This window comes from Camelina sativa, chromosome 11 (assembly GCF_030686135.1).
Source record: "Camelina sativa cultivar CO46 ecotype springtype chromosome 11, ASM3068613v1".
NCBI lineage: Eukaryota > Viridiplantae > Streptophyta > Magnoliopsida > Brassicales > Brassicaceae > Camelina > Camelina sativa.
Genome location: NC_141890.1, coordinates 32,468,445 through 32,492,914, shown reverse-complemented (window position 1 = coordinate 32,492,914; position 24,470 = coordinate 32,468,445). Strand labels below are relative to the sequence as shown.

General features: G+C 37.9%; 1 protein-coding gene, 1 long non-coding RNA gene and 1 pseudogene across 3 annotated transcripts; 2 read left to right on the top strand and 1 right to left on the bottom strand.

Moving 5' to 3' along the window:
• Window positions 1-6,277: 6,277 nt before the first annotated feature.
• Window positions 6,278-6,984, bottom strand: LOC104724676 (pectinesterase inhibitor 12 pseudogene; annotated as a pseudogene).
• A 5,065-nt stretch (window positions 6,985-12,049) lies between these two features.
• LOC147934707 (uncharacterized) lies at window positions 12,050-13,574 on the top strand. The gene is made up of 3 exons (XM_087472752.1): window positions 12,050-12,534; window positions 12,800-13,169; window positions 13,344-13,574. The coding sequence occupies exons 1-3, from the start codon at window positions 12,050-12,052 to the stop codon at window positions 13,572-13,574; spliced, it is 1,086 nt and encodes a 361-aa protein (XP_087328878.1).
• A 6,246-nt stretch (window positions 13,575-19,820) lies between these two features.
• LOC104724675 (uncharacterized) lies at window positions 19,821-22,614 on the top strand. 2 transcript variants are annotated; one of them, XR_015570656.1, is made up of 4 exons: window positions 19,821-20,180; window positions 20,281-20,390; window positions 20,679-21,547; window positions 21,661-22,614. It is a non-coding gene; the product is annotated as an uncharacterized LOC104724675 (long non-coding RNA). The 2 variants fall into 2 exon arrangements; XR_757737.3 differs by lacking the exons at window positions 19,821-20,180; window positions 20,281-20,390 and adding an exon at window positions 20,403-20,571.
• The last annotated feature ends 1,856 nt before the right edge of the window (window positions 22,615-24,470 follow it).

Below are 24,470 nucleotides of genomic sequence, written 5' to 3'. Positions count from 1 at the left end.
TTAATCAGGAACAAGCTATCATCTCCAAATAGAAGGGCCTTGAGGGGAGAATTGGATTCCATTAATTTTACTATCTAGTTCAGCTTTATTGAGCAAATGAGTCAAACCCTCAACACAAAGCACAAATAAAGCAGGAGAAAGAGGGTCACCCTGTCTTAGACCCCTTTGAGGATTGATAAGGCCAAAAGGCTGCCCATATATCAGAACAGTATATGAGACTGTTGTTAAACAGAACATAATCATGTCCACCCATTTGCTGAGGAAACCTATAGTAGACAAAACTCCTTGAAGATAACTCCACTCCATTCGATCATAAGCTTCTGACATGTCTGTTTTCACCGCCATAAATTTTTTTGAGATGTACTTATGAGTACAAAGACCATGAACTGCTTCATGAGCAATGAGTATGTTGTCTGAGATTATCCTCTCTGGAATGAAGGCCGATTGATTTGGTGACATAATCTCAGGCAAAAGAGGTTGTAACCTTGCCAGCAGAATTTTTGAGACCACCTTATAGAGAATAGAACACAGACTAATAGGCCTAAGATTACTCATCAGAGGAGAATTAAGCTTTTTGGGAATTAGGAACAACTGCGTGAAATTCCATTCTCTGGGGAAAACACCATTTTGAAAGAAATTAAAAACTTCCTTTGTGATTTGATCTCCAACAACCTCCCAATATTGTTGAAAAAATAGCCCAATCATTCCATCTGCTCCTGGTGAGCTAGATGGTTTTATTGAGAACACTACATTTTTTATTTCCTCTTTTGAAAAAGTGGCTACCGATTGTTGATTCATTCCGTCTGTCACTCTCGGTAGAATACCATCAAGCATAGCTTGCAAGTTTGAAGGAGTAGACGAGGAAAAGAGATTGTAAAAATAGGACGTTACAATTTCACCTTTAGAAGCCTCTGCTCAGTGCAAAATCCCATTTATATCAACCAGCTTTTCTAGACCATTCTTGCTTCTCGTGTTCTTGACTGAGGCATGGAATTTTTTTGTGTTTTTATCACCCCCCCCCCCCCCACCATCCATTTGGCTTTACTCTTCTGTTGCTAGTGACTTTCTTCTTCTTATACATCAAATCATAGTAAACCTTTAACTGTATCCTTTAGTTTAATTAGCTGTCTTTGAACCATTTCTATCAAAAACATTTTGGACTTAGATATTGATGATTGTTTCAAATCCACAATTGTAGTATATTCTCTTCAAACTCTAATACTTTGGTATTTATTTTTCCATTTTTTAAAATAATAATTAATATATAACACTGCACTTTAGGCCAACCAACTTTGGAGGTTATGGTACCAGATTCGCTCTTAGCGAAAGTGTTTAAGGCAGACTATTACCAGAATTCTAATCCTATGAAACTGATAAAGTTATACCCCCCATCTTACGACTGGAGGAGTATTACATCCGCTAGACTTCTAGTGAACAAAGGACTCATTAAAAGGGTTGAATAAAGGGAGTCTATTTCAGTATGGATGGACCTTTGGATACCAGCTCAATCCCGAGGCCAGCTCTAACTTTACATTACGACTTGAATGTTGACAGGCCAGCTCTAACATTATATTGATTTAAGGACAAATTCATGGAATGTCGATCTGCTTAATGCTACTTTTGACCTAAAAGGATGTCTCCTTGATACGTGTTATGCCCTTGAAATCGTCGCATTTATTTGATTATGTAGGTCGGCATTTCAGCAAAACTAGTAAATATACGATTAAATCAGGTTATCAGATGATAAACATGGATGCCTTGGGTGCGCAATGGTGGGTGGATGTGGCCCAGATATTCGCTCTCTCCAGGCTTTTGTTTGGAAAGTCAAATGTCCCCATAAGGTCTAACATTTTCTGTGGCAAGTTCTTTCCGGCTACGTACCCTCACAAGGAATTTACACAACAGAGGAATAGGTTGTGACCCAGGGTGTGGTAAATGCGGCGACCATCAAGAGACTATAAATCATGCACTTTTCAAATGTCTGTCAGCTCTACAAACATGGTGATATGTCTATATTTCACACTCTTTTATCATGCATTTGTAGTTCATTTTGTTCTTTTAACTCACTGTTATGCATCGTTTTTTAAGTCTTTTTTGCATGATGTGCACACTTAGGTAGGTTCTTCATATGTATATTTCATACATTCTGCATATTGGATTTGTTTCAGGTGATTTAGAGATATGCAAATCATTGGGAGCAAAAACAAGCAAGGAAGATACATTCAAGCTTGCAACTCAACCGATTGGTAATCTTCCTACTCGGTCTGTTGATGTTGTTCCAACTCGATCTGTCATGTCCCAGCATTGCCTAGCCACTTGATCTGCGAAGAACAAGACGAAGGCAGAAGCAAATAAGTAAAGATGTTCTGACTCGACCTATCAACCTCGCGACTTGATCAGGAGCTGAGAAAAGAGTCTTGTCACTTGACTGACACAAGCTGAGAAGAAATCTTGCGACTCAATCGGTCATAAGTTCTCCCACTCGAATGGTCATCAGTTCTCCCACTTGATCGATCATCAGTTCTCCCACTCGATCATTCATCAGTTCTGCACTTGGAGAGAAGGAACAAATGTTGGAGCTGATGATCAGCCATCTAATTCTCCCACTCGATTGACCAACTCAAGAGGATGACAGACTTGCGACTAGGCCGGTTGGTGATTCTTCCACTCGATTGAGCAGCTCACCAAGAGGACAGAACTGCAACTCGACCAACAGATTTCTTAATCGCCTCTCTTTTTGTCGTTTTATGTTTTACAGTTTTCAACTTTTTTCTATAAATACTTTCTTAAGTCTTTACCCAAAAAATATTACTTTTATCCTAGGGTTTATCTCTAGCCACCAAAACGTTTTGGAGTTTGTAATCCGAATTTCTCCTAATCTATTAGATTTTCCTCTTGTTTCTTTGATCAATCTTGCTTATTAGATCATTATCTATCTAATCATGTGTGTTTTAATGATTTTGGGTTTGTATTCTTGAGGATCATGTTTTCTGGGTTTGAGTAGTGATTAGGGTTCTTGAGGATGAGATAGATTATGTGGAGAATCTTATTATATAAGGTGTTTAAGCTTATATTTGAATGTTTCCCTTCTGGACTAGAGTTTGATCTCCTAGTTTCTATATGATCAATTGGAAATAGGTCTTAGACATTTCAACACCTACCAAGTGTTCTATGAAATGTTTGAACCAACATGATCATGTTTAGGATGCTTTTTGACTTGAATGAATTGGTTTGTAATGTCTGCTTGATCACGTTTCTCTAATGAGAGTTAGGTTTGGAAGTGATCAAGTTTGAGTAGCTTCTGTCAAGAGATTGAATTAGTTAAGATGTGAAGTTCATTATCTAGAGATAACTTGTTTGAGGTTTGTTAAAAAATATGTAGCCTAGCGATCATCTCAATTGGAACTTCACCACGAAGTACAACGACCTCCCATTAGCCCCTCACATAACATGTGTTTTCCTCGGGATTTAAATGTTTCATTGATGGATCTTGGAAGAACAGTGATATTTGTGCAGGAATAGGATGGTACTGTTCGCGTAGTGATGACCCCTCGCCAACCATGGGGGGTACAAATCTCCGTTGAAGTTTATCATCGTTGAACACAGAAATGGAAGCACTGGTGTGGGCGGTGAAGTGTATGATGGAAGCACATAAGAGAAATGTGGTGTTCGTTACAAACTGCTCAGATTTGGTAAAGATGGTGTCTTTTCCAGCCGAATGGCCAGCTTTCTCCACCTACTTAGAAGAGATTCAAAACGACAAGAGCCGTTTTCTGGATTTTTCTTTAATTTTAGTATCTCGTCAAGCTAATGTTAAAGTGGATAATTTTGCACGTAAAGTACATACAAAACAGCTTTTGAGTTTGTATGTAAACAATGTTACTTCGCATTAACTTATCTAAGCTAATCAAATAAAGTCGTTGACAATAAAAATAACAAAAAAATAATTAATATATAACTTTTAGTAGTATAATTATTATACTATTGAGAATTAATTGAGAGATACTTTTGTGTCATCCTAAAGATATTTCCTTATATATATAGAATACTAGAATTTGTACCTGCGCGCGTTTGAAATTTTAAAGAAAAATACTTAGGTTCACCCCCTCTCTTCTCAACCAATCAAAATCTTTTATCTAATATTTAATTTAAAAAATAAATCAAAATTAAATTAAAAAGCAAAACAAATTAAGTAAACAAAGTCTGTATACTTTTAATTAAGAAAAGTTAAATATTGGCTTGGTTTAGATTTTTAAAATTAGAATAAAATTATGTGTCGGTTTGGGTTTACAAATATGGTGATTAACGTTTGGATTTTACAACGAAAACAAAATTATATGTCGTTTTGGGTTTACAAATGAGGTGGTTAGGGTTTAGATTTTACAATTAGTACGAAATTAGATGTCGGGTTGGGATTACAAATGAGATGCTTAAGGATTAGATTTTACAATTAGAATGAGATCATACATCTGTTTGGATTTACAAATGAGATGCTTAGGTTTTAGAATTTACAATTAGAATAAAATTATATATCGGTTTGGGTTTATAAAAGAGCAGTTTAAGTTTTTAATTTTATAATAATGTATACATATTTTATTTCTTTATTTTATAAGGAGGTCAATGAAGAGGTTCACCCCTGAACCCAAGTATTGTTCAATTTTAAATTAATTTTTTTATCAATATAAATTTTTGTTCTCAAATATAATCATTCAAATTTTTAGTATAAATCTATATAACATTAAACTTACTTTACTAAGTGATATACAACATATATATTGGTGACAATAATATTTCATTATTAAATAAATAATCTGATATATATTACGTGGTAATTAAAATCATCTTAAAATTTGAAAGAAAGAATAAACGGCGTTGATGATCTTTTAACTTTTAAGAGAGTTTCTTTCTTATTTATAACCCATGAAAACATTCTTTAAGATGCTTTTATGTTGATGCTAACGTAACACTATTTTTTTTTTCAACCGTAACACTATTTCTTACAAATTCTGAATATACCGAATTTCATGATCATTACTTAGTGTAAAAATATATATATAATATCATATCGTTATAACATTTTTACGGACTTTGCTTTACCCATCGAAGCAAGTGCAGCGTACCATAAAAGAATTCACAACCAATTCATGAATCTGACTATCTTATCTCACTTTCAATGATTATATGACCAAGAGGTTAATCCTGACTTGAAATCTAATAATATATTTAATAATGTATGTAATGTATTTTTTACAAACTCATTCGTTACATACAATGAATGATGTGTCAAAGATTTTAATTTAATCATGTGCATTATTATCTTTTCAATTTTCAGTAATTTATTTTCAAACATTTTTAACTACATTTTTTTTGGCATTATTTGCCTTAATCTACTTTCTTTTCACCTTCTATTGGCTCACATATAACACATATTAGACAGTAAATTGATTTTCAAGACATATTATAACTATTATCTCTTTAATTACTATCTTTCAATATTCAAATTTGGATTAAAAGCATTTGATTCAAATTATGAAATATCAAATTTTTTTTAAGATCATGTTTTAATCTTATATTTCAATTTCAATTTTATTTTTCCTGTTTCAAATTTTATAATCACAATTACAATTTTTTTGTTTTATTCTACCATGAATTTAAAATTTACTTCTTTCTAAAACTCATTAACACATTTAATATTTTAAACTATGACCAATTTAGAAGAAACGTTGAATTATATTATTACCACTAATAAAAAATTCTAGTATTGTTTTCTTATTCTAAAATTTTATTTATTTTACATAATTAATATTTTATTTATTTAAACTTTATATTAATTATAAGTAACATAAATGTGCACTTAATAAATATTTGAAGTTTATTTTAAAGTGAAAAAATGTTGTTTAGATGGATGCTTAGGTGCCAGAATGAGAATAGAAAAGTCAACATTATAGATATAGATTATTATTATTGTTGAAAATATTATAAGAAACATATTAATAAAGAAAATTATCACTAAACCCGGTTTATAAATTAACAGATCAATATAGCAGTTTCACTTGTAACTTTAAATTAATAATGAAATAAAAAGTAATGAATTGAATGACATATCATTGTGCAGCCTTTTTCAATATATTAATTAAGATCATATAGTATGTTTGAATATTTTTTTTACATAACTAAAATCTCGAATTAAGTTTAAATTTCAAGAAAATAGTATTTTTTTAAGTTATAAAATCATTATGTCAAATTATTACCAAAAGGAAAAATCAATATGTCAATGTTGACATGTAAAGCGAAATTTTATTTAAATTAAGATTAAATCTTTTTGCTATCAACTTTACATGGTAAAACATTAGTCGATGTTTTATTACTGAAACACGTTGACAGTTTCATCATAGCATATTAGTAAAAGCCAAAGGAATCAAAATCTTCTGAAATAAAATATTGTTCTCGTTAGTAACGGGAGACTTCTGTCGCTTTCTTTCCTTGATACCATCCTCGCAATTGACTGGTACGTCCAAAGCAGCACTAAAGTCCACGTTAGCGGTTTCATAATCGTGCGATTTAACGCTCGCTAAAGCAGTGTTTAAATTATCATTAGCGTCGTCATAAAACTCAGCGCATTGGCGTAGCTCTGCTTCAATACCTCCATATCCCTTGCCCTTGAGGATCTGTTCAACGATTCCTTTAACATTCATTGTTTTCACTGCAGCGTTCTTTGTCGATGCTAGGACCAATCCTTCGAGGGTGGTCGCGGTTTTGCTTTGTGGATCTTGTGTAAGAGAGTCGACGCAGAAATCGTATTTCATTTGCCGGTCTTTTGCGGCTGCTTTCTTGCAAGAATCTTGAATGAGAGTTTGAGCAGAAGCGAAACCGTTCAAGAGAAGAGAGCACATAACCAACGAAACCAAGAACTTCATCTCTTTTTATTTTTTATTTTTCTTTGGAGGAAGTAGAGAAAATAAGAATTGATTGATGAAGAATAAGTTGACTTTGTGTTACAATTTATAATAAAAGTGAACATAGAAGTTTATGGTATGACTCTTACACTAATGGATGTGTTGAATATTTAATTCAATAGTTGAATAAAATGGAGGTGTTGAAATAGAAAAAAATATTCTATACATTAAAACATGTTGAATAAACAAAAGTTGGGACCATAAAGTTCTTTATAATTTTAATTTCATTCTAACTATTTGACATCAATTGTTTCATAGTAATCAAAGATTTTATTTTATTCTATGAATGGCATAACCTATCTTTTTTGTTTTTAATACAATATTAAACTAATTATCTCATACTCAATAACATCATAATCTCAATCAATACAACAATTGAAATAAATAACAACATTAAACCATAAATACCTCAATTAAACCAATAACAACTAATCCAATGACCATCCAACATAAACCAATAATAAAACAACCAATAAGTCATTAAACATTAAACCACCAACATAGCAACATTCTAACGACTCAACTTTAACAACCTAACAGAAGCCAAATATCAAACAATCGAGCCACTAGAACATCCTCCTCTTCATTGCCTTTATTGCACGATCACACTTTACCTTTACCTGCATCACATACAACAATTGAGACGCATGAGTATTATCACAAATACTCAGTGAGGCAATCCTCCCATCTACTGGGCTATACACACAAGCAACTGAGAATCCAATAATCAATAATCAACAAACAACACAATAAAACCAGGAAAACAAGTATCAGCTGTCTGCTGAAGAGTTGGTGTCGACCAACACTGACCACTTAGTGTCGACCGACACCCCACCTCGACCTGAAAACCCTAGCAGTGTTGACTGACACCTCTACCTAGTGTCGACCGACACTTGCCCAAGTCCTCGCGCCGTCAACTCCTTGGTGTCGACCGACAACCACCTGGTGTTGATCGACACTGACCCCGTGGACACGTTCTCCTAGAAGCTGCGAGTCAGTTCTCCGCCTTCCAACGCATCCATTGCGACCAACACTCTCCCAAGAGTCACAATAGGCCATATAAACCATAAATCAACCACAAACAAGCAATGAATCAACTAAAGCACACATAGAAACAGATAATTCTCAGGCTTAAATCATCCATGGTCATGCACTCACCTTTGCAACAAGAACATTCTGACCCTAAGCTCACGAAAACAGCCTCCTAGGAAGCTTCTACCACGTTCCCAATTCTCCTCCCACGTAGACAAATCTCACCAAAAACGGCCAAGAACTCTCAAAAACTCACAAGAACAATTTTTCTCTCTTCTAACTCTCTGAAAATCGACAATGAGTGGCTGCCTACTCCCAATGTGACTTTCCGCTTAAATAACAAGGTTAGGGTTTTCTAAACCCATACCGTTCTAATTCAACGATTTAGAATAAACCAATCAAACCAAAAATTGATAGTGTCGACCGACACATAATAATATACTTGTTTCATTTCATTTGAAAGTATAAATGTTTTTTCCTTTACTATTATTTTTCTATTAACTTCCAATTTTATTTATTTTAGTAATGAATATTTATTCTCCTTATTCGTTACAAAAAAATAATCATAATAATATTATTAACTAAGAAAGATATGTCAATTTATTTTCAATCAATTATTGTTATTATATGTAATTATAAACACATAATACAAAAATAAAAATATAGAATAAAAGTGATGGAAACAATGTATGTATTAATTTTTCTCCCTCCATTGGTGAACCTTAAAATGAGTGTCTTAAAATTTTAAAATTAATTATTTATTGAAAATGTTTTTTTTTAGTATAACTTTAAATGTAACAAATTTTGATTAAAATTTATGTAAAATAAGAAAATAAAACAATAAGACATAAAAACTCTAGGAACGCTTCTCTGGAGAAAAACTCTCTCTCGAAGATATGAAGATTGGTTTCTTTGGTCTCTGATTTGGTCTCGATCTATGATTTGGTCTCTCGAAGATATGAAGATTTGGTTTCGTTGTAATGAGGGTGGATCTCGGCTTGAGATCTTTGTTGGTTTTTCCTGGTTGTCAGTGTCGCGATTTTTCAGATCTGGGTCGAAGAGATTTCCTTCTTGGTTTTGTTCCGGAGATTGTACGGTTATTACCATGCTTTTTCTATGGGATTTCGCTGGGTTTATGGGATGGGATGATGGGGGGAGGATTCGTTCCCAATCTTTATTTGGTTAGGGGTTTCTTATGCATTGTTTTTGGCTTTGTCTTCTTGGTTTTGATTCGATTCGTTTGGAGTGACTGGGCTATGATTATGGGGATTTGGAATCTGCTTGTGAGGGACTCGTCTTCTGGGGCTCGATATAAATCAGCTTCAAGGACTGTGGAAATCTCTCAACATCATTCGCTTCTTCTATTCTCTCTTTCAAAGTTTTTGTGGGTTTTTGTTGGGCTCTCTCGGGAATTTGGTTTCTCCGATTTTGTTTGCTCTTTGCTGTCTTTTCTTTTCACGGAGGCTATGTCTCAGAAAAGAAACCGCGATTGTCCCGTATGGTATAAGTTACCAACGGTTGTCCCGTATGGTCTTTGCTGTTTTTGGATTGTCTTCCCACTTATGGGATCTCTATGTACTGGTTTGTACTTGGCTCTATGGTCTTTCTTTGTAAGAGAATTAATGAAACCTTGTTGCCCCTTTTCTTATTCTCGTTCGTTTCACTATAATGGTCTTTTTGGTTTAACTCAGAATGGGCTCTATGTTCGACGGTTATACATTAACCTTTCCTTCTCCATGAGGGTGTTGGGTTTTGTTATTTCATGGTTTATGGTTTTTATTTATCAAAGTCATTGTGTGGGGTTTCGATTATGCTTGTTCCTGGTTTCTATGTTGGGCTTTTTATGGGCCTTATTTTCCGCAATGTTTGTGCATATGTTCTATACATACGATTCAAGCCTGCGGTTGACGTTTGGTTTCTTTTCACAGTATGATGTGGCCTTGGTTTTTGGGATGTTTCCCTGCTTACTTTCTCAAGGGTTGGAGGAAGTGGTTTCAGGTGTTTTAACACCACCAAACATAAGTTTTTAAATGAATATTGTTAGTTGGAATTGTCAAGGTTTGAACAACAAAGCTACAATTGGGAATCTCAGGGATTTATGGTCTAAACATCGGCCAGATTCTTTATTTTTTATGGAAACGAAACAACCTACTGTTTTTTTGGAAAATTTCCTTGGTCACTTCGGATATAAGAATTTGAAGACAATTGATCCTATTGGTTGTAGTGGTGGTTTGGCTCTTTTTTTATAATAAAGATGATTTTCAGGCTTCAATTTTATTTGAGTCTAACAGACTAATTGACGTTGAAGCAGTTTTTAAAGGACGTATTATTAACTTGACTTTTGTGTATGGTGATCCTGTTCCAAAGAACCGTGATTTGGTGTGGGAACGCCTATTACGGATTGCTTCATCTCGGTCCTCTCCCTGGTTTATTGTTGGTGATTTTAATGAATTGACGGGGAATCATGAAAAACGAGGAGGAAGGCTTCATCATCCGGCGTCGTTTCTTTCTTTTAATGGAATGATTCGAGATTGTGGTTTTTTGGAATTTCCTTATCTAGATGATTGGTTGTCCTGGAGGGGTTGGCGTGATAAAAAACCAATACGATGTCGGTTGGATAGGGCTTTAGGTAATGAGGATTGGCATGAACTATTTCCTGATACAGTTATGGAATATTTGCCTATGATCGCCTCAGATCATACGCCTCTTGTGGTTAACATTGGCGCGAAAAGACCGCGGGGAAGAAGGAGTTTCATGTTTGATCGTCGTTGGGTTGGTAAGGAGGGTTTGATGGATGTGATCTCGTCGGGTTGGGGTGGAGACCTAGCGCCATGATCTCCTAATTTTGTGGATAAAATTGTGAACTGTCGCAGGGCGATTTCTCGCGGGCGCAAATCACATGCCTCTTTTGGTAGGGATACCATCGAAGATTTAAAGAGGCAATTGGCTGAGGCACATGCAGTGGATTTACTCCCCCGTCTGTCATCACAGATTTAAATAGTCGCTTATGGGAGGCTTATAGGGATGAAGAGGTTTATTGGTATCAGAAGAGTCGGAGCAAGTGGATGAGGGTAGGAGATAAAAATTCAAAATATTTTCATGCCCAAACAAAGCAGAGGTGGGCCCGCAATCGGATCACAGGTCCTTTTGACAAAAATAATGTTTGGTCAACCGAAGATGCTGATATTTGTAATACAGCGGTGACATATTTTGAGGATTTGTTTACTTCTATTAACCCGGTAAATTTTGAGGAAGCATTAAGGGAGGTCAATTGTATAATTACGGATGAGGATAATGGACGGCTAACAGGACCAGTCACAGAGGCTGAGGTAAAAGAGGCTTTATTTATGATGTATCCGGATAAAGCTCCTGGCCCTGATGGGATTGACAGCTTTGTTCTTCCAGAAAGCATGGAATGTTGTTAAAACGGACCTAGTGTCATTGGTAAATAGGTTCTTCGAGGAGGGTGTTTTTGAAAAGAGTTTAAATAGGACACATATTTGCCTTATTCCTAAAGTGGCTAAGCCAACCCGGATGGTAGATTTACGTCCTATTAGTTTATGCAATGTGGGTTATAAGATTATTTCTAAAGTTTTATGTCAGCGGCTTAAGAGGGTCTTACCAGTTCTTATCTCTGAGACTCAATCGGATTTTTTCCCAGGACGGTTAATCTCGGATAATATCCTGATTGCTCAAGAGATGTTTCACGGGTTACGTACTAACCCGTCGTGTAAAGGGAAATTTATGGCGATAAAGACCGATACGAGTAATGCGTATGATAGGGTTGAGTGGACCTTTGTTGAGGCACTAATGCGAAAATGGGGTTTGCAGAAACATGGATTGCTTGGATTATGTTCTGTGTCACTTCGGTTGAGTTTAAAGTTCTTTTGAATGGCCAACCAAATGGGTTGATAGTCCCGGAGATAGGTCTACGACAGGGGGATCCTTTGTCCCCTTACTTGTTTATATTGTGTACGGAAGTTTTGATTGCCAATATACGGAAAGCAGAGAGGGAAAAACTAATCACAGGGATATAAGTGGCGAATAAATGTCCGCTAATAATGCATTTGTTGTTCGCTGATGATAGTCTTTTATTCTGTAAGGTTGACAAGGACCAATGTAAGGCCATTTTGGATATTTTAAAACAGTATGAGTCGGTTTCGGGGCAGCAAATAAATTTTGCCAAAGTTTCGCTACAGTTTGGTCATAAGGTCGATGAGGACAAAAAGGCGGAGATGCAAGGGGTTCTAGGGATTACAAATTGGGGTGGTATGGGATCTTATCTCGGTTTACCAGAAAGTTTGGGTGGGGCTAAAACGAAGGTTTTTGCCTTTGTTCGGAATAAGATGCAGAGTCGGACGAATGGTTGGACAACAAAATTGCTTTCAAAAGGGGGAAGTGAAGTGATGATACAGTCTATGGCGACTGCAGTTCCGACGTTTGTGATGTCATGTTTCCGATTACCGAAGACAATTACATCCAAACTCACTAGTGCAGTGGCAAATTTTTGGTGGAGTTCCAATGGCCAGACGAGAGGCATGCATTGGTTAGCTTGGGAAAGGTTGTGTGTTAGTAAGCAATTGGGGGGGGGGGCTAGGATTCAGGAATGTTGATGATTTTAACTCGGCTTTGTTGGCTAAACAATTGTGGCGACTGCTTGAGGTTCTGGACTCCCTGTTTGCCAAGGTTTTTAAAAGTAGGTACTATAGGAATACACACCCACTGGATCCAATTCGGTCTTATTCTCCATCGTATGGGTGGAGGAGTATTTGTTCTGCTTGCTCTATGGTAAACAAAGGACTTATTAAAAGGGTTGGCACGGGAGATTCCATCTCAGTATGGACTGACCCCTGGATACCGGCTCGATTCCCGAGACCAGTGTTATGCAAGGGTCCTTTTAAGGATCCCAATCTCCAATTGACTCACTTAATTGATCATCGAACAAATACTTGGCGAATGGACATGCTCAACGAGCATTTTGATCCCCTGGATGTCGCTTTGATAAGGGCATTACCTTTAGGAAGCATTCAAAGGGAAGACCAGTTAGGTTGGCATGCTATGAAAAATGGAAAATACACAGTTAAGTCTGGTTACCTTTTGGCTCCTTGGGAAGTACCTGGAACTTTCCAAGCACCTGGTTTTGTACCGGAGATTACCTCCATCCTGGCCAGTGTTTGGCAGGTTCGTTGTCCACCAAAAATTTAACATTTTATGTGGCAAGTTTTATCGGGGTGTATTTCGGTCTCGGCAATTTTGAAAAGGCGGGGCATTGCCTGCGATCTGGGCTGTGCACGGTGTGATGCTGAGGAGGAAACGGTAAATCATGCCATATTTGTTTGTCCTCCGGCTCGACAGGTTTGGGCTTTAGCAAACGTACCAGTGGGGGCTATTTCCTTTCCCACGGAGTCCGTATATGCAAATGAGGATCATTTTCTGGGCAACAATAACCATGTGTCTCAAGTTTCAATGTTCCCCTGGCTTATGTGGTATATTTGGAAAGCAAGGAATGCACGGGTTTATGACAATATTGTTGAGTGTCCTGAGGAAATTGTCTTGGTAGCGGAAGGTGAGGCATTGTCGTGGTAGCAGGCTCAGGTAGAGAGTGAGGGTATGGATTCGACCTCTATTACTCTCGCTCCAAACCCCCCGACAGAGGGTAGCCACTGCTAATCTTCCTGTGTCTTTTTCGGGTTATCGTTGTTTCGTTGATGGATCATGGAAAGCGGGTGACCCGCTTGCTGGTGCGGGATGGGTTTGTTCGTCGTTTCAGGACACGCCGCCATTTCGAGGAGCCACTAATTTCCCACGGAGTCTCTCCTCCTTACATGCAGAAGTGGAAACTTTCATTTGGGCGATGCGGTGCATGATCAGACATGATTTCAGAGATGTGGCGTTCTTTACAGACTGTTCAGACTTGGTGAAGATGGTGTATTCTCCTGCGGACTGGCCAGCTTTCTCGGCGTATCTTGACGACATCAAGACTGACAAGGAAGAATTTTCATCCTTCTCTTTATCTTTTATCTCTAGAAGTGCAAATGTAATTGCAGATTCTCTGGCACGCAAAGCACGTGTTTATCCGCATCATGTTTTATTTGTAAACAATTTCCCATCCAATTGGCTCGTTTGAGCTAATTTTTTGTTGACAAAAATAAAATAAATAAATAAAACGATAAATTATAAGTACATTTTATAAAAACATAAATATATTACATCATAAATGGGAAACCCACAATCTGAAGGCTTGCCAAAGCTTTAGTGGGAAAACTCACAATTGCTCATGTGGCATGTACCATGAGGCATCCCAAAACCTGATCACAAGAAACATACAAGTTACGTACATAAAAATCATGGCAGAAAAAATCTTGACGAGCACACTCACACAAGTGCAAGTGTGAGCTGAATGCTTGGTCACAGTTCAATAAAGTGAAAAACACAAGTGAAGGAAAAACACTGGAGTCAATTAACACAGACATCATCGGATAATTTACACAATTAACTACAACTTCTTATGTGAATGATGCAAGGCAAGCAACAGCAAACAACTATGCTAATAAAACATAAAACATTACTTTAGCCAAAATTCTCATCACATAAAAGAAAATATTTGCATCTCAATCACTGAAAGGCTAAACCAATATACATGTTGTTTTCGTTCTCTAATTGTCCTAGCTCCAAGTAAGCGATCCAGAGAAAGTAGCCTATTCTTACAAAACAGTATCAATTAAGCAATCCAGATAAGAACCTTGACTAGTGATACTAACCGCATCCATGCTTAATAGCCTGCCCAAGAAGTATCCCAAAATTTACCAAAGGTGATTGGGCAGTGTGTTTATGAGAAAAAGGTATTGAAGAAGGCTCAAGAACAGAATCTGAATCTCCCAAGCTTTTTTTTAATTTGAATAAATGTAAAATTATATTCAGACCAAAAAATTCCTTTGTACAATAATGCAGCCTTTGTTTAAATTAAGAACCGAGAAGAAAACTTTCAAAAACCAAAAAAAGGGGAAGCTTAACGGCGAGAGAGCCTAGCCAAACTTGTAACCCATCCGTAAACTTGGTCGATTCAATCGAAAACAACTTGTTGCAGATTAACCGATCAAGAAGCTGAATAAGCTGAGCAGGAGAGCTCAATAGACCACCATGCCGACGCTTGTTCCGTTCCAACCAAATCGTATGGACTGCGCGGCTTGAAACAAAAGTCTGAGAAAGAAGCAGGTTGTCCCTTTGATGGTTGAACTGGAGAGGTAAGATAGCAGCTGAGTGAAACTAGAGGTGTAGTTATGACATAGTAGTTTTCGAGATAAAGCCTACCATATCTGTGAGGACTAAGAGCAAACAAATAACATGTGCTCTAGAGTTTCCAGAGGAGCTTGGCCGAAAGTGCACGAAGTGGATGCTCGCATGCCCCATTGTTCCAAGCAAGCATCCGGTCTTCTATAGATAGCCTATTCCGAGCAGCAAGCCAGAGCATAAAGGAATGCTTAGGGATAGAGCTCGAAAACCAAAATCCCTTGTGTCAATTGACTTGCTGGCTGGAGCGTTGAATCTGGCACCACATCTTAGAGGAGGGGAAGTGAGGTTTGTAAGTGTTATCTGGCCACCGCCATAAAGCAACATCGTTATGCAAAATTTGTCCTCAATATCTTAATTTTTGAATCTTTGACTCCACATTGTTAGCGAGGTCAGGCTGATGGTGTCAAATTTTTTGAGTCTGAAGCACTGCAACAACAGATGCATGCGAGGCAATCCCAAGAACAATAAAACTCCTATCACCAAGAGTTTCATGCAAACGACCAAGATCACACCAGGCATCATACCAGAAAGATGTCTGCAAACCACTCAGAACCTCAATCTTGTGGAAGACCTTAGCAAGGGGCCTGTACTTACGCAACTTCTTCCACATCCATGACCCCAAAGATGTGGAGTCTTTCACTGTCCAAAAAGCGCCTGAGCACAGCAGCTCCCGGTGAACCCAAGTGACCCATAGGGAACCTACACATGATACAATCTGCCATATCAATAATACACGAAAAACCCACAAACAAGCTGAGATAAGCTGAATAACATTTTAATTAGAAACCCTAATCACTCGATGTTCATAAAACACGGAGGATTACTTACCGGCTCTCAATACGAGAGAAACCCAGCGAACCGATATCGGAAACTAAGAGTTGTTTACAGATTGATTATTTTTTGATGATAATGAAAAGAGATAACATGTGCTCATATAAAGATAAGAAAGTCTTCATCCGCCTAACGACCTCTTGCTCTGAACCGTACACGTGTTACTCGATATGCCCACTTGAACTCCCACGTGACAACCCACACGTGCAACTCTGCAAAATATCTTGGCTCCCAAATAGCTGTATCAAATCTCCCCCCTTTGCAGAGCCTTGTCAACAAGGGTCTTCAAACTTCAAAGGTAGGAAATTTCTTTTGGAAGTAAAAAAGAAATTCCCAAGTCGCTTAATCTACCGGTTGATCACACCACTTCACCAAAATTTTAGTAACAGCACGACCTTGCCTGTTTACCATCTTCCTCTCTAGAACAGATTCCGGTTCCTTGTCAAAGACATCCTGCAACACGGAAGGCAGTTGAGTCGCCACTGGCACATTCCCCTCCAACTCTCTAAGCTGTGACACATGAAAGACTGGATGAATCAGTTTCAACAACGAACTCCTTATCGAATAAGGGTAGAACCAGAACTAGAGCCTTACACAGCGCCTGTTTCAAGCTGTCAAATGCCTCCTGAGCCGCTTCACTTCACTCAAATGCATCAGTTTTGGTCAACGCGTGTAGGGGGCAAGCAATGGCTCCAAAATACTTAACAAATCTTCGATAATACCCTGCTAAACCCAAAAACCCACGAAGTTGCTTCAAGTTGGTCGGTTCAGGCCATTCTGCTACTGCTTTGATTTTTGTTGGATCAGTCGCTACACCTTCAGAACTGATGAAATGGCCCAAGTACTCGACCTTGTCTTCTGCGAAAGCACACTTACTCATTTTTGCATACAACTTCTCACTACGCATTACTTCAAACACCATACGCAAATGCATTACATGATCTTCCACATTCCTACTGAAGATGAGTATATCATCAAAGAAGACCAACACAAACTTACGAAGGAAATCCTTGAATACCGAGTTCATAAGGCTCTGGAACGTAGCCGGAGCATTCGTCAGCCCAAATGGCATCACAAGGTATTCATAGTGACCACTGTGAGTCTTGAAAGCGGTCTTAGGGACATCTTCCACCCTCATCCTCACTTGATGATACCCGGCGCGTAAATCAATCTTAGAGAAGATCTTAGAACCTCCCAATTCATCAAGCAAATCGTTAATCAAGGGAATGGGAAATCTGTCCTTCACCGTCACACCATTGAGCTCCTTGTAATCAACACACAATCGCCAACTACCATCTTTTTTCTTGACTAACACCACAGGTGATGCAAAAGGACTTGAGCTAGGTTGAGTTGTTCCTCCAGATAACATATCCTCCACAATTTTATCAATCTCATTCTTTTGGTGGACAGCATACCTATAAGGACGTTGATTCACTGGGTTGGCTCCATCCACAAGCTGAATCTTATGATCATGATGCTTCCTAAACGGTGGTAAGCTAGTCGGTTCTGCGAATACTTCAGGATAAGCTTTGACCAACGTTTCCACTTCAACAAGGATAACAACATTTCCTGATATGGTATGTACCGTAATAGCTGTAGCATCATCCGTGTACTCAACTACTACCTCACGAGGTTCTACTTCATTCACGCATATCATCGAAACTTGTACCTCCTCTTCATCCATCTTCTTAAGCTTCTGTGCTTTTATATCCCTTACTGACCCATTTTGAATCCCATACAACATAACCTTCTTCTTATTCCACATGAAACTCATTTCCAACAGTTTGAACTCCTAAGTAATGGGCCCCAAGGTCGACAACCACTGTACTCCCAACACCATATCACAACCCCTTAACGGAATTAATAACACATCCGACTTAAAGAATGTTGTCCTGAACCTCCATTGGAACCCATCAATTCTACCCTCGACTCCCAACTTCCGTCCATCAGCCACCGCAACTTGAGTTAGTTTGGAAAATTGAACCTTACACCCCATCCTTGCTGCCATCCTAGGATCAACAAAGTTGTGAGTAGAGCCTGAATCCAATAGCACATAAATGGATTTCTTCCCATACAAACCCTTAACTTGCATGGTCTTATAATCTGATACTCCAGTTACTGCATTAACCGACACCATTGGCATTTGTTTGTCACAATCCTCATCACCAACCAACACTTCTTCTTCCAAACTACCTTCATCAACCTCCATGCTATACAACTGCGCATTCTTATGTTGTTGATAATGTTCAGGGGTGAACTTCTCATCACACCAATAGCAAAGTCCTTTCGCACGTCTATCACTCATCTCCTCCTTAGATAAGAATCTTTTAGGAGCCACACCATTTCCTTTAAGGTTACCACGAGTTTTACTACCTTGAGAACCACCCTCCTTAGCATTAGTAAACGTTTGCCGACCTCCATTGTTACCAGTGTTACTTTTTGTAGCTCCCCACGACTGTGAAGACTGTTTCTTAGGGTGTGCCTTTTCGTATAATCTTCCAAGTCACAGACACTGACGCACTGATTGAGGTTGAAACATTCTGACATGCATTTGTGTATCCAACCGCAACCCTGCCAAGTACAAACTCACCAAATAATCTTCAGATAAGTTAACCTGAGTCTTAATGAGGTCAAACTTCTGATGATAGTCTATGATACCATCAGTCTCATGCAACTGCTTTAACTCTGCCATCAGGTCATCTTCCTCATCTTCAAACCTCTCCTTCAACAACAAAACATACCCATTCCAATCATCCAACAAATCAAGGTCAATACCGGATTGAACAAAGGAATAGTGCCATGTTGCAGCATGTCCGTCGAAGTGAATCGCCGCCATTTTCACACGCATCTCCTTAGGTGTGTAATCCACCACAAAAAACTCTTCCACCTTAAACAGCCACTCGTTAATCTGACTACCATCAAACCTAGGGAAGTCGATTTCGCCCAAGCGAGTAAGACTACCGTAATTATAGTGTGGGTCAAGTCTTACCGGATCAGATCTAACAACCTTGGGAGGATCCAAGTCGGTTGAACGAACTTCCTGGGACAATGACGACCTTTGATTACTCCGATCCCAAGATGTTTCACACCGCTCAGCTTCTTTTTGTACTTCTTTTCCATGAAGAGCCGTAGATCTGCCCAAAGCATCAGTCATATCGACGATGTGCTTCATCACCTTTTGATTCTGCTCCGCGAACATCTCCGTCATCTTCCGATTTTGCGCCATCACAACCTCCTCCAGTCGGCTCAACCGCGTCTCCAACGGTTCCATCTGAACCTCTTCCTGCGATTGATCTTCCACTGCCTGAGATCTCGTGCCTACCATTTCCAAGGATCGTTTAGCTCTGATACCTTTAATACACGAAAAACCCACAAACAAGCTGAGATAAGCTGAATAACATTTTAATTAGAAACCCTAATCACTCGATGTTCATAAAACACGGAGGATTACTTACCGGCTCTCAATACGAGAGAAACCCAGCGAACCGATATCAGAAACTAAGAGTTGTTTACAGATTGATTATTTTTTGATGATAATGAAAAGAGATAACATGTGCTCATATAAAGATAAGAAAGTCTTCATCCGCCTAACGACCTCTTGCTATGAACCGTACACGTGTTACTCGATATGCCCACTTGAACTCCCACGTGACAACCCACACGTGCAACTCTGCAAAATATCTTGGCTCCCAAATAGCTATATCAATCAACTTGTAACAGATGACATTATTAGCCTCAACAATCGACTTTAGCCCCAAATCAACCTCCTCCTTAGGCAAACAAACATCTGTCCAAGCCAGCTTATTCTTCTTTGCATTTAGTTTCGGACTAGACCATAGAATAGCAGCACAAAGCCTGTCTAACTCCTTAGTACACGCACTTGGTAACCAAAAAGCCGATATCTAAAAATTAGTGATACTAGCAATGACAGAGCGTAAAATCTGCAGCCTCCCTGCAAAAGATAGAAACCAATGCTGCCAGCAACTCATTGTTTTGCGGAGTTTTTCAAACAAAGGGAGACAATCATGCATCAATCTCCCAAGCTTTTTAACTACTTGAACCAATGAGGTTATAAAACAGTGCTTCTGAATCATAAAAAAATTGATTAAATCTATTTTACCATTTTCAATAACCTGATGTTGAATTATTACATGTATTGTGGTGATAGCACCTGAGTGATGTAGCAAACGAGGATTAAGCGCACATGTGGGCGAATTGGGATAAGGTTTTGGAAGTTGCAGGTGCGTGAAGAGCGAATAAAAAGTTGGCAAGTTGCAGGTTTGTCAACATAACGACAAAGGAAAAATTATTTAACACTAATTGTTAACAAGTTAGTATAAGAGCACTGTTAGCTCAAACTTTCTCTTTAATTCATTTTCAAAACTTGTATTCTTTCTAGAACTTTCTAGAGTTATCCATTTCCTCATCGTTAGGAGAATCTCTTCCGAGACTCTTGCAGGTGGGAAGATGAGGCTGTGTTTCTTGTGAATGTTGTTTTATTATAATATGTTACAAGTTTTGATTAATAGATATCATTTGGTTCTCTATTCAATTTTTTGGTTATAGATTCACGTTATCATTGGTATCAGAGCTACCGGTCCTCGGAAACGATGGTCGAAACGCGATCACAGATGAACAAGATTGGCAAAGTGGGTGATGGAACATCAGCAGTGGTTGGTGAACCATGAGCGACGAAGGATCCATGGTTGATTCAAGTTCTCAATCGTACAAAAGTTTTGGAGTTTGCAATTTTGGAACAACAAAAAAAAAACTCGATCGGAGGATGGGCGGAGATGTTTGAAATGTTGGGGTTAAATCCAGGACAATCGCGTGGTGAGAAGAGTCCCTTGGCTGTGTCAGCAACACCAGATTCATTTGGAGGTTTCTCTGATCAATAGCGGTGTGGTGGATCTGCTTTTCCTGGCCATTACTCTGGAGTTGGTCTTGGTAGGTTTGACTTTCCCCATTTTGATGTTGAGCGAATCACGGAGTGGTTTGGTAAGGTTGAGGATTTCTTTTCTCTGGATGGTACCCCTCATGAATCTAAATTTAACATGGTTGTTATGCATTTTGATAGTCATGCTACTACATGGCATCATTCGTTGGTTCAAACTCCTTTTGGAAGAAATTTGTTACGTTATTAGGTTTCTTATAAGCTATTGTTGAAGGAACGTTTTGAGGATGTATTGGATGATCCTATTGCTGAACTCAAGCAGCAGCAGGAAACAGATGGAATCATTGATTACCACCAAAAGTTTGAGTTTATCAAAATATGGGTGACTTTATCTGAACAGTATTTGGTTAGTGCATACCTTGCTGGACTCCATTTGGATACACAAATGCAGATCCGTATGTTTCAAACTTTCAATGCCAATCTATGCGTCATTGTTTGGTATTGGGACGCCTGTATGAGAAGGCTCACCCCCAACAGAAAGGTAGTTCTGGCGGCTGGTCCCATTCTAAGGCCAATTTTGGTGGCTCATCTGTTAAACTTCAACCCCTAGTTAAGAAGGATAGTTTTACTGACATGCCTAAATCAATTTTTCAGGCACCTGCTAACAGGAGGTTCTTGTCTCAAGAAGAAATGAGCGCTACGCTATAGGGCTATGTTTGATTTGTGATGAAAAGTATATTCCAGATCACTATCTCAAGCACAAGAAGTCGCAGGTGTTTATGATTGAAGTAGAGGATGAGAATGGTGAACTAGATGCAAAGGGAGTTCAATCTTGTGATTAGGAAGAACGAGACATGCCACATGTATCAATTAGTGCTGTAGCAGGAATTTCTGATTACAACACCATGAAGGTTAGAGGGGTGCATTGGAGGAAATTTCTGTTTATTTTGTTGGATTCAGGGTCAACCCATAACTTTATGGATCCTCTCATGGCTAAGATGCTAGGCACTTAAGTGCAATCTGTAGGAGTTACCAGGGTGGCAGTTGATAATGGCAGCAAATTGGGAGTGCAAGGAAAGGTCTCTCAGTTTAATTGGTCATTTCATGGCACACCATTTCAGGATGACTTCATGTTGATACCCTTGGGGGGCTGTGACTGGTTTTGGGGGGTTCAATGGTAGCTCCATTAGGCAATATGACTTGGAATTTGCAGAATTTGGAAATGAGTTTCTGGTGGAGGAAACAGAAAGTGTTACTCCATGGCATCAAACAAGGGGCAGTACGAACGATAAAGGCTTCCAAATTTAACAAGGTTGAAGAAGAGGTGGTTCAAATTTCCATGATTTATGCTCAGGAGGAGATTATGTTGTGTGATGAGGAGATGAGCCAACGTGACGACGCCAATAATTCTGCTATTTTACAGTTATAGTAGAACTTCTATAAATAAGCGCTTTATAAATTAATATTCGTTATAAATTAATAAATTTTTCCAGTCCTGAATTGGACCAGTATAAAAATAACACAATTCGATAAAAAAATACTTTTTAAAAAAAATTTATGTAAAATATGGTCCCATAAATACCATAAATTAATAATGATATTAACTAATATATATATATATATATATATATATATATATATATATATCTAAGATAATTTAGTGAAATATGACTCTATTGTTATTTTCCTATTATTGAATTTGCATTCTTGTTGGTGCCTATTATTGATATTGCATTCTTGTTGGAGCTCATCTATAATATTTCTCATTGCATCAAAAACTTTTTGTATTATTTTTCAAATTGCATCCAAAAGTTGTGGAAAGTCCTAGACGAGATAGTTGTTTTCTTACGTGTAATTGGTTTTAAAGATACTGAAATATCTTCTTATACTTAATCATGAAGAATAGTGATAACAATTTCTTCAAAATTCTGAACTTCTAATATTAATCATTTTAACCTGGATAATCTAGTAAACTATTGACATCCATCATATTAGGATAGCCGAAATTATAAATTAAAAAAATTCTATAAAAGTGAGAATTATAACAAAAGTATCATATTTTTAATAAAAAAATATTCAAAACTATTAAAATAAAAAAGTATCTTTATAAATTGATATTTTATTAATTTATCGATAAATTAAAATCTTTATTAATTAATAAAATTTCATTGTCCCGACCTTATTAATATACATGTTTTACTGTATAAATTTCTTATGCTGACATCTTTGAGGAACCTGCTGGCCTGCCACCCTTCAGAGAGAGTCATAACCAAAAGATTTGTTAAAAGATGGTTATGATCTAGTTAACTAACGTCCTTACTGCTACGCCATCTATCAAAAGGACGAAATTGATAATATTGCTCGAGAAATGCTCTTTGCAGGCACAATCCGTGTCAGTTCAAGTCCCTTCTCGTTTCTGGCGGTGTTGGTAAAGAAGAAGGATGGTTCCTGGGGCATTTGTGTGAATTATAGAGGATTGAATTGACCCACCATCAAGATTTGTTTTCCCATTTCTTTGATTGAAGACTTAATGGAAGAACAGGGAGGTTCCACAGTGTTCTCTAAGATTGAACTGGGAGCCAGAGGATATTCAACCGCTTTTAAAACTCATAATGGCCATTTTGAGTATATGGTAATGCCATTTGGCCTGACCAACGCGCCGACAACATTTCAAGGGTTGATGAATGTTATCTTGAAGGAGTTCCTGCGCAAGTTTGTCCTCATTATTTTTTATGACATCTTGGTTTATAGTTCTACTATGGAGGATCATGTCATTCATCTGCAACAAGTCTTTCACACTATGAGACAGAACAGCTTGTTTGCTAAGGAATGTAAATATGAGTTTGCAACAGCAAAGGTTGAGTATTTGGGGTATTATATTGCTGTTGGTGGTGTATCTACAGACCCTACCAAAGTTAACGCTATTGCAGAGTGGCCAATCCCTTCATACTTGAAACAATTACGAGACTGATCCTAAGTTAGAACATCTGATTACTGAGCTACAGGCCAATCCAGCAGCGAAGAAGCATAATTCCTTGGTACAATATGTTTTACGGAGGAAAAACAAGATTGTGGTGCCCAATGATTTACACCTTTGGAATTCTATATTGCAGTGGATGGATTGCTCTGGTACTGGGAGTCATTCTGGCTGTGACGCAACATACAAAAAGGTGAAGGAGTTATTTTTCTGGAAAGACATGGCAACTGACATTCAAGCGTATATTTGAAGCTGCACTGTTTGTCAGCAATGCAAGTATGATACAGATGCGTATCTAGAGTTGCTCAAGCCATTTCCCATTCTAGACACCATATGGACTGATTTGTGTATGGACTTTAATTTATACATGGTCTTCCTGTCTCTTATGAAAGACGATGATCTTTGTTGTTGTTGACCGTCTAACAAAAGCAGCTCACTTCATGGCGCTGTCCCACCTTTACACAGCTATATATGTTGCCCAGGCTTT